Raw genomic sequence first — 11,553 nt, 5'->3', positions numbered from 1 at the left:
CGTCGGGGCGTCCGCGCTGCGACTACAGACTTATCAGCACTCATCATGTATTTGCTCTCTCTGCTCTCCTTGGCCACCCTGTGCCTGGCGGACTTCAACATCCTTCTACTCCACAACAATGACATGCACGCAAGGTTCCAGCAGGCGGACCGCTACTTGGGTCTGTGTCCAAACGACTCTTCACCAGACTGTTACGGAGGTTTTGCCCGGGTAAAGGCCACGGCGGAGGCTAAGAAGAAGGATGCTGCTCAAGCCGGGAGACCCACGATATTCCTGAATGCCGGAGATACATTCCAGGGAACTCCTTACTACACTTTCTTTAAGTGGCCGATTGTGTCTCAGTTTATCGACATGCTAGGGATTGATGTGATGGTAAGTTTGAACAATTTTATATTTTAGTTTGAGCATTAAGCACAAACAGGTTCTGGCAAAATGGGAGTTACTTTCATTTTATATAAGCGTTTTGGTTGATCGATCCTTTTGTCTTCAAAATCTACCTTGTGATCAACACTTTAAGCACAATATTCAACTTTATTCATCAGTGTAATTAATCACAAGGACTACATCATTACATGTTTTGGGTATTTAAAGTAAGTTAAGTTAAGTTTTAAGTTAAGTTAGTTAAGTTTTAGTGTGAATGTGGTAGGGCTCACAATCATTTATCTACGTTCGAATTACAACTAAGACAAGAAAATACAAACACCCCATAACCTACCATACTGATAAAGCAATTGTAAAACTGATTAATTGATAAGAGATGTAGCAGGTCAAATAGTGGCTATGCTTGACTGCCAAATCGCAAAATATTCTAATAGTCTAATAGTCTAATAATAATCTATTTAAAATTTACCATTGCATTGAGGTTAGAAAACTCACAATAAGATAACATAATGGCCTAAATAGTCTGAAGATATATGATAACTTATGTAATAATCAGGTTAAATTTCGATAGTTTTTTTATTACAAGATTTCTGTATCCAATCGTAAGTTCTAATAAAATAAATGGCACTAGATTTCAAACAGACCAAATCTAAAACAGGGAGTTAAGTTTAAAATAAACAGTTTACCATAAAGACGGTTGTTATGAAGTTTTCCCTTGCACAGTTGCCACGAGGAGTATTATCATTATAACTTTAAGCATAACTTTGCGTAACAAAGTTGGTCCAGCGATCCAAATTGAACTTTCTCTTCTCAAAATGTGTCTTGGGTATTTGCTAGAGTCAATTACCTGAACAAGTAAGTCGATTCTGAAAGTAATAAATATTAAGATATTGGGATTTACAAACACATCGTTTAAATTTGTTCCAAAAAACCATAAAATATATCCAGAGAGTGTTGTAAAAAACATTCTCCGATATTAGAGGAGAGAGCTTACTCCGTCAGATAGTTTAACAGGTGGTTACAATAATGATTGATGGGCAAATTGTTGATTTTTCTATGTCACGTAAACGACATCTGGCCTGTAGTATGACCTACATGTAGCTAACATAGTTACCTAAAACAAAACAAAATACCTTACAACGTAAAAACTTTTGTAATTTGTCTATCGTAAACATCTTCTGACCATCTTTAATAGTATGGCTTGAAAGATACATCGATAGTTACTGATTGAGACAAGCTCATCTCTAAACTAAACAGCCACAAAACTAAAGTGCTTCCAAAGAAGGATTGTTTCGCCCATTTTTAAGCCAAGAATGGATTTCAGGGAGTATTTTTGACCTTAAAACAAACTCGATGATGAAACTAGCTTGATTTTAGACTAATATTGGTTTTATATTACCTGTTGTCAGTTTCAAATTGTAACTTCCGTACATGCTACATGTTTCGGCGAGATGCCATTGTCAAGCATACAGTCCAGGAATGTCCATTAAGAGTTAAAGTTTGTTTACGCCAACTAGGGAATTGTTTGCAGTGTTGTTTTCTATGACCTCGATCGACTCACCCCTCCTAGGACAGATTGCTATGTGAAAAGAAGAAAACAGTATGGCCAAACTCTTAGAGTAGAGATTTTTTTTAGTGCCTTAAGGTTGCGAAACGAGTATTAAATGACTGTAAGGATATTGCTACTAATTGTTTCAATGCTCCTATTGAGTAAGGGTCAGATGGTCGTTTGTCAGTACCTCTTCCTATAGATCCAGTGGCTATATAGGAAGGCTTATTTTACCTTAAAAAACATTACAGTATATTTTTTAAAGATTTATTATGGGTTTTCGTTACATGTGTTATGTATGTTAAAAGATCCAAATTACAAATTCATACTTCAAATAACTTTAACTATTTGTGTAACATAAAAGTATCAATCTCTCATTTAATTACAGTGGACGGGAAAGGTTTGTCTATAAGTATAATATTAATACAAAATCATAACTGGTTTTTAGGGTTTAATTCAATGAAGAGTGTGATATTGACATGATGATTGATCGGTTCAATTTCTTTATCAGCACTACTTTGTTACCGATAGTATTTAAGGAACTAAGGCAGTTAATGAATGTTCATTGAATGAAAGTCATTATCAAATCTTATTTCAAGTACCTACTCAAGTAACCTTGTCACTCAACAGCAACATACAGCTTGTTGCTATATCACTCAACAGCGAAGCATCATTCACGTGTTATGGTTAAAATGTTAACCCAAATTAGACGCATATATTTAAAAGGTATAGGCTAAATAATATGATTGGGTGCTTTTGGAGCGCAGTTTGAAAGCTTTTAAATGTGTTCAGAATGCTAAATGGTTGATGCTTTTAATTGCTTTGTATTAGACCAAACATGCATTGTGTATATGATGGATAAATAAATAGATTGAAAAATTAATCTCCTAAAACTTTAATCTGTTTCATATATTTCAGGGTATTTTTATTCAACTGACTGCAGTTTTTTGTTTTAAGTTGACACATTATTATATCACTTCAAGGTCAGTATTATAGAACAGTATACTGATCCTAAATTTATTTTCCAAGTTTCGTTAAAACACTGACCTCCACTAAACACTGACCTAACTATTAGGATATTATTTCAGCAAAACAGTATGAACATTAAACAAGCTTTTTTTTAAAGATGGTGTGGAAATCTTTATCACTGACCAGTAAAATATTAAGCATGGATGGTATATAAAATGTCTTGGTATTAGTGTTTAATTCTATGAAACTGAAGATCACGTAAATAATAATTAGAAAAATATTAAGAGCGGTATCATTAAACGGACAATCTGTCAGGAAAATTTTTGACAGAAAATTTAAATCACACTGTCCATTCACCACGCGATCATATCTACAGTCCTCATACAGTGATCATGTCTGTCGCTCATATATCACAGCCTGTCATATTTTTTAGCAATGTGAAAATGTAAAATCTATACAATCCACGTGATCGTAGGATTGACACATTTAAAAGTGTGTCTAATATCTGTTTAGCATGTTACTTGTTAATGTGGAAGCTACTTTTCTAGGATTAATGAATTTCAAAATTTAAATCCACTGATTTTCTGTAATTTCGTGAATATTATAATAAGTTACACTCTACCTTAATACTCTTATAAATTTCGATATTGCTGCATGAAAAAAAATTGTTTAACAGGCAATTTTTTGTGTTTCAGTCCCTGGGAAACCACGAGTTTGACGATGGAGTCGCTAGCCTATCTCAATACATCGCGAATGTTTCAGTTCCAAATATCTGCAGCAACCTAAACCTTACCCTAGAGCCGAGCCTACAGGAGCCTAACTTGACACCTTCGTTCATCCTCAATGTCAGCAACGTCAGGATAGGAGTTATCGGATATTTGACACCGGACACCAAGGTATCCTAGCTAGTCCATGTAGCTATTAATGTAACGCCAATTAGAAGATAAACACCAATAACGGTAAGCTCTGGGTCGAGTAACGTCTGTGATATCAGGAATCATCAGATAAATGCCAAGGTACAGCAAGAGTAGGATATCAAGACTCTCTTGCCTATTCATTGTAGTTCTTAGGTATCCCATTTACCGAGGTATACTAACTATCTACGGGAGTCTTTTTCGTTAGATGCTTGATTCAAAAGTGAGACCAGAAGTGAGTTGATTCAAAAGTGTAATTGTGAATATTTTACAAATTTCAATGTAACCGCATATTCTGTGCCTTGAACTCCTTGCATGTTTTCAGGATTCGCATGAAATCAATCCTTAAAACTTGGTTCCCTTAGTTTTAATACCCGATGATAGGGTTATTGGTTATACGCTATAATTCAACTGTCACATATGTTCTTTTTATTGCAAAATTGTTAACAATAACCTTACGCATAATGTAGACCTACCATAACAAAGAAAAAATTGTATCAAATTTTTATGAACGGGCTTACTAGTTTACAGTTAAGACATTCATTCCACAGAGTTAAATTGGCTTGTAGATAGTGCATTTCGTTTTTAATAAGCGTAACGAAAATTTGATGTGCATAAGTGGAATGATAACTTTTAATGAGTTTTGCATCCATACGCTTTAAATACAACACTCCTAACATCTATGCAAATTAACTGTGCTTAGACATTATTCCGGAAAACAGTAAAGTTCAATTATGATTTACGCATTAAAATAGCCACAATTAATTGTTTACTATATTCAAACCTCTCTCAAATGGTGCTGTGGTGCTAAATTAAACAGGTGCATTCAATAAATAAAACGTCTAAGTTTAGGACGTTAACATTAAAATTATAGATTTCTCGAGAAATGAGGTTTTGTTTTTGTGGGTATATGAAAAACATAGTATACCTAGGTAATTTTAGTATGATTGTCAACGATGTAGGAGAGTTGCTGTATGCCATAGCAAAATAGATTTTACGGTTTACCATGGGTAAATGGAGGCGTTTGTCTCTCTGAGTGTTCAATTAATCCTGGACATCCTGATTTAAGGATGTTAAGTTTTCTGAGGTTGCTGAAATACTGAGGCTTTCCAATGACGACAATTTCTTAGACCAAATACTAGGTCAGCACTCTACACACGTCTTACATGTGAAGTAAACTTAAGACATGGATCTAAGAATGGTCACTGCAGCTAGATCAGACCAAAACATTACACCACTGTTTATAAACAAGCTTTTGAATTTTCTTTCTACAACTTACAATTTTCAAGATAATTTCTTACCCAGCGGCTGTTCAACACAGTTTTATGCTACGTTTAATGTATTGCATATTTTATATTCAATTGAAGTCAATTTTCTACAAAAAAACTGCATGAAAGTCATCTCTGATGCAACCGATGGATCACACAAATGCATTTGTCCTGTAGAATCCCTGCGGTTGACAACTATCAGCACTTATTTTTAAAACAAGTTATGATGTGCGTAACTAGTTAGTAGTACAGTTTCCTGGTTGAATAAAATCGGTCCGAAACAGGTCCCTAAAAGTACACCCTCATTGATTTGCAGAAAATAGGTGTGGGTTAGGTAAGAGGTCCTTCTTAGTTGTTTGATTGTCGATTATTTTTTTAAAGTCGTTACTTAAGACATGGCCAACTGGTTATTACTTTTACTCAGTTGTGGAAACTTATTGGGACTGAATTGAAACCACGAACGGCTTTAGACTTTCCCCGGCATTGGAACCGTAACCGATTCACTGTTGAAGAAAATGAACATTACAAACACTCACTTTGCAAACGTTGCAAATTATAAATTTTTTGCTGTTATTGTTGCCAGTTTCTGTCCAATGTCGGGAAGGTTGATATTCTTGACGAGATTCCTAGTATCCGTAAAGAGGCACAGAGACTTCTCGCTGAGAACGTGAACATCCTAATCGCTCTCGGACACTCTGGGTACGTCAAGGACCAACAAATCGCCAAGGAGGTCGAGGAGATAGACCTTGTGGTCGGAGGTCACTCACACACCTTCTTGTACACAGGTAACTTAAACGTGTAGGTAAAAATATTTTACAGTATTTCTTACTTTGTTTATGTACCGATAGTGAACCAATATCGTCTAATTGTTTACTTTTAAATTTACAAGGGGGTTTTGGTTTATTTTAAATGTATTTTACTCATAACAATTATACATTTTATGGATTTACATAAAATCGTTCATTATCTATTCTTTAGAAGGGAAAATTCTGCATTAAATTTTGAACTTTCAGATTATTAATTTATTTGGATTATCATTTTGCGTAAACAATAATGGCTTCTAAAAACACTATTTACTCAGTTTTGCCTGAATAAGACGCTCAAAAACAAAAAACTAAATTATACGAATCGTGATTTTTATGTAACACCAAACAAGGTTCAACATTAGGTACTACATGAATAATAAGTGGTAATATGGAAATATCTCTGAACGATGCCTGATCTTATATCTGGGAATCTAAAGTTGATGGATTTTACCAAAAATCTATGAAACAGTAAAAGCCTGGTAAACGTTTAACCAGTGAATAATTCATAAACTACATTTCATTTTAGTAAAATATTCTAAAACTTGAAACCTCTCGCTATATTCTTGGTTGCTTCTACATGAGTGTAAAGTTACAAGGTCCTTTCAAAAGCTCGTAATGAATGTCTGTACACAGAACTGAAGCAGTAAAGTTAAAAGCATGTATAGAGGTGGTACTCTAAAAGTGAAAGTAGTAAACAAGAGGTGGGCAACTTTTAAACAAGATGGTCTGACAAGGCCCGGGTCATTACCTTACACACTTCTTTTGTACAAAACTTGGTGATATCAGTTATGAAGTAGTTTAGGCAACAACGAATTTTCTCTCTCTTGAGATAAGTGCGTAAAAGATTTTTAAGTATGCTTTCTAAACAAATGCCTTTTAGGACACACGATGCTTTCGTTTATTTCACTAAACATAATCGTTTTTAGTACCAGGATAAAAATGGTAATGTCATTTAGTTTGATTGAAATTTATTTAGTTTGAAAAAAATTGATATTTAAAGTATACTATGTATGTTAAAACTGATTGAGTCTACAAAAAACATTGAATCTTAAACTGAGTTTGTTACAAATTGAATTCAACAAAGCCTACTTTTATAATACGGAAAATGGTAAAGGTTGTTGTTTTTATCGTTTATCAAGTACCAGCATCCTTTAACTTCAACATGAAATTATACAACCAATTAACAAATAGTTTTAGTAAATAGTCTTTTTACACAATGTAACTGACATAAATACATTTAAATTAGGTAGATTTGGAATTAGTTTAACCGGTTAATGCTATGTTGTCTATTATCTAACACAGGTATTTTGGAAAATGTATTCTCTTTGTAATACAAAAATCATTACCAAGTAACACAGCACGTGGAAACTATTTTTAGCTTTTTATTAACTTTTACATTATGGGTATATGGTTTAAAACAGCTGATTTAAATTGTTTACTAAAATGTACATAAGAAAAATTTATTTGTTTAAAAAGTAATATATTTCGATTATTTTTAGCGATACTCATTTATATTTCTTCTGTCTAGTTTCTCCTCAATAATATTCATTTTAATGGTTTTTTTTTACCTAATTGTTATACCATTATTGTGCTTTTCTTGCTAATAAGCTCGCATCGTTCCCAAGCTTTGCTTGAGATGGATTAGAAGATCAACGTCTGTTCATATTTATTCAAACGTTCTTTAACAATCAAACGAACAAATAAATAGCTGATATTCAATTTTGTCCGAAACAAAGATACACGAGTCTTACCATTCGTCCCAAACCCACATCTCATTCACATTTCACTACAACACGTCTTAGTTCAGTCCATATTTTAGTTATATACTTATAGTTTACCTGTAATATGGTAATGCAGTTGGCTTTTTAACATGTCAACGGAAGTACCTACTACGGTTATTTTATTTACAAAGTATCCTGACAACGTATACCAAGGTGAAAACTGAAATAGAAATATTAATTTATCTTTTTAACAAATACAATTGTATTTGCAATGAAGAGGTTTCGGCATTTATAATTAAAGCAGAGCTAAAGGCAATCATTAGTGTCCCTTCTGATGTTGAATCTACTACATAAATAAGTTTCTTATTATTTCAATAACATGAAAATAATAATATATTAGAAATCCTCGGAATGGTTTAGTGTAGAGTTGTGTATTATCAATTATTATTTTGTAGTTTATTGTCAAAGATTATTTTACTCAGCAGCTCTTATTGCTTGTCCTTTCAGCTTTTAAACCCTACCTATTCATATTTTTTTATTTTAAAAATATTTTGAGCTGTCAATATATGTTCTCAAAATAATATAAAGTATACTTCTGATATATGCATGTTACCTTATACGAGGTTTTGTCAAATTTATTTGACAAATCAACTGTATTATAATAAATATTTCACTAGATAAACCCACTTGTTTGTATTGCCTACCAATAGCGAACTCAACTTTGTTTGAATTAAAGCAAAAGTTGAAAACAATTTTGATACTTAGGAGTTGAGATTTTCTTGAGAGAAAATCTATACCGAACCCTTTATATTTATCGAATATTCTATTCATTACACAAATATCATCTATCCTTTTGCATGTAGGAACTCCACCAGATCCCGTGGACGTACCTAAAGGTCCATACCCCACAGTTATAAGCCAAGCCAGTGGCAAGAAAGTGCCCGTGGTCCAAGCATACTACGGCACCAAATATCTCGGATACCTGGAGTTGGACTTTGACGACGAAGGAAACCTGAAGAGTTGGAATGGAGCGCCAATACTTCTGAGCGGCGACTTGCCTCAAGGTAAAGAATAGAGACCCCTAAATCAGAAATGTTATGTTTGAAAGATCCTCGTTGCTGGACATTCTACGTGGAGGAACCTTTTCAAACTTGAAAACCCAGTATTAACTAAGCATCTTTTTTAGGTTATGTATGTACTTTAGTCTCGATTTATAAATGTTTTAATATATGCTGCAAGGTCAAGGCTATAGGACAGGTAATCATGGCCATAAATAATCCGGGAAAACATAAGTAAGGACACGATGGGGATCAAGCAAATACTTTGAATGAACTAGCTATTAGAGTATTAAAACCAGGTGCAAGGTTACCCATCATACTATATGAATTAACCCGATCCCTAGGCTAAAAGCAAGTGAATCTGATAGGGTTATATACCACAACTGAATGTTTAAGGTATTGGTATTTTAAAACTAAAAATAGTGCTAAAAAACTACATACATTATACATGATAGAGGATGTGAACAAATAGATGGTTAGACTTCCATAGAAGGATAAAAACCAATACAGGATAAATACACTGGTAGGTTAAAACCTGGTAGAATTTAAAACCGTTAAAAGAGTCAATATATTTTGAGGTGAAATAAATTTTATAAGATATGTTATATGCGGAAAATAAACATTTTAGAGCTTAAATACTCAGTAACAAGTAACGAGTGAGACATCATCACGACGAGACAGATGAAGGCGAGTACGGAGTAAACAATTTCTATTGTTGCGTTATAGAACAATGGATTGGCAGATGGTTGACATGTTTCAACCACTGTTGTATATTTGACACCACACAGAATTTATCTCTTAATGAATTCATCAACAATACTGTTACCTCTGTCAGAAACATTCGTGAACCTGATGTTTGTCTTGAGATAAAATTCTAGCTCTGAAATTTTTTTAACATTAGAAGTGACTTGTTTTGCCCTATAACACCTAAGCAGTTGAGATGAAAATGCCCTTTAATTTTATCGTTTAATTACTTTTTTTTTTCAAATTAAAAACCAAACCAAAACATTGAATGAAGAATGTTGTTTAGGAGTTAACTTAAATCGCGTGTCACTTCACTAATAAGAGCACTGTAAGAAAATAGCTTTGAGAGTGATTTTCACTGAAGCTCTCAGTAAAAGTTTTTTAATTATAAAATCAACGGGCTTTTATCCAAGCAATCCCCTTGAGCCAAGTACTGACCTAAAACAACATGAAACTTTCATAAATCAACTTGAGAAAGTAACTGCTTTAATAATCTGATTCCGAACTGAAGAGTTAAATTGACTTTGAAGACAAATCGAATTCTCAATTTAAAGTGTTATAACCTAAAAACGTTCGTTATATCGAAATGACTGTTAATGATAAGTTATGATTTGAAATTCAAATGTAGTGAGAAAGTTATTTTTGATAAACATTTTTAATATGGATTTTTGGTATGAGTAAATTTTAAAAGAATGTTATCATTTATATACATTATTGATTTTTACAGATATTTTATTTTCAACCTTTTTGTTTTTTTTTTTTACATTCATAAAAGAGTGCAAATGTATAAAAACTTATGATTCATATTTATGTGAATAATAATGTCGCCAAGTGTTATAAGCTTTATAGTGACTGTTAATTTGAACCATATGTAAACTAAACTATAATTGGTATAGTAGTTAGTCTTATAGTAATTTCAGCAGTAGCTCATGCGTAAATTTATTGTAGAACTTTTCTTCAAATAATTTACTTAAGATATTATTTATTACAGACCCAGGCGTGCTAGCGGCACTTCAACCCTACGAGAAGGAACTTCACGATAAAATAAACAAAATTGTGGGTTACACAGGTGTTCTACTCAACAATGAGAACTCTGCTTGTAGGTTAGGGGAATGCAACATCGGTGATATGCTAGCAGACGCATACGTCGACTACGTAAGTCTTTACATGCAATAACTATTAGTTATCACGTTAAACATTACATAGATTTTTTTATTGTGGTTTTCTGGTGCAAACATATTTCTTAATACTAGTCCAATGTTAGGTGTACAGCAGATATAAGATTTTAGATATATAAATTAGATATCTGAATAAACCTATGTCTTCCTTAAAACTCAAAAACGACAATTTAATTTTATATTATGTAAAATATACTGGCGTTTACTGTAACAGGTCTCACCAAAGTGGACTTTAAAATAGTATAACTTCAAAGATTGTATTTACTAGTTTGGACCTGAAACAAAATCGAATAGTTGAAACACAGTTTTGTCTGTCTGTCCATTGCCTTAGTGCATGTAGAGGGTGACTAAAATACTTAATTACAAATAATATATTTCGTTTTTTCTTTACTCTTTGACAGCCTAAAGATATCTCTAAAAATCATCCATGATAAAAAAAATCATTTACACTTTAGTGAGATGTTTAAAAGCAGCTATTGTTTTTGTAAGCAGTAAAACTAATTTTTACTCAGGAAAACGTATGCAGGTACAAAGCCTAATGGGGTTTTATGGCTTCCTATTAGCATTTATATATGGTTTAAGTCTTTAAACTTGATTTTTGAACTATCTTATCTTAACGACAAAATAACAATTGTTCGTCCTTCAGAGTGTGACTGTTTTCAACAGTGTTGTTACAAAACAAATTGATTTGAAAAAAGTCTTTGAAAATTTTACATAAAATATGTATAGTTATATTTTAAAACAATACTCAATAAAATAATTGTAAACAAATGAATTACCCTGATATATATTCCACCGATGACTGACTGAATAATGACCTTGACCTGCGCCAAGATAAAAGTAGTTTACTTTATTACAAATAATTTACTTGACAAATACATTTGAAACAGTTTAATAAGGCACATTCAAAAAGATTTATGTTTACATTTGTGCTTAATATTCTACTGAATAATGTATTATAATAG

General features: G+C 32.7%; 1 protein-coding gene across 1 annotated transcript in view; it reads left to right on the top strand.

The window, feature by feature from the left end:
* The window catches only part of LOC128986174 (protein 5NUC-like), a 32,481-nt gene continuing 20,928 nt past the window's right edge, over window positions 1-11,553 (top strand). The window contains exons 1-5 of the mRNA XM_054406360.1: window positions 1-372; window positions 3,595-3,795; window positions 5,665-5,866; window positions 8,472-8,672; window positions 10,402-10,565. Coding sequence (XP_054262335.1) covers window positions 46-372; window positions 3,595-3,795; window positions 5,665-5,866; window positions 8,472-8,672; window positions 10,402-10,565 — 1,095 coding nt within the window. The 5' untranslated portion in view covers window positions 1-45. The remainder of the gene's footprint in view (window positions 373-3,594; window positions 3,796-5,664; window positions 5,867-8,471; window positions 8,673-10,401; window positions 10,566-11,553) is intronic.

The sequence above is a fragment of the Macrosteles quadrilineatus genome, unplaced genomic scaffold (genome assembly GCF_028750875.1).
Source record: "Macrosteles quadrilineatus isolate MER2022 unplaced genomic scaffold, UCM_ALF_1.0 Scaffold_2__2_contigs__length_208266976, whole genome shotgun sequence".
NCBI classification, from domain to species: domain Eukaryota; kingdom Metazoa; phylum Arthropoda; class Insecta; order Hemiptera; family Cicadellidae; genus Macrosteles; species Macrosteles quadrilineatus.
The sequence above is the reverse complement of the archived record's forward strand: the minus strand, read 5'-3'. Positions and strand labels throughout refer to the sequence as shown.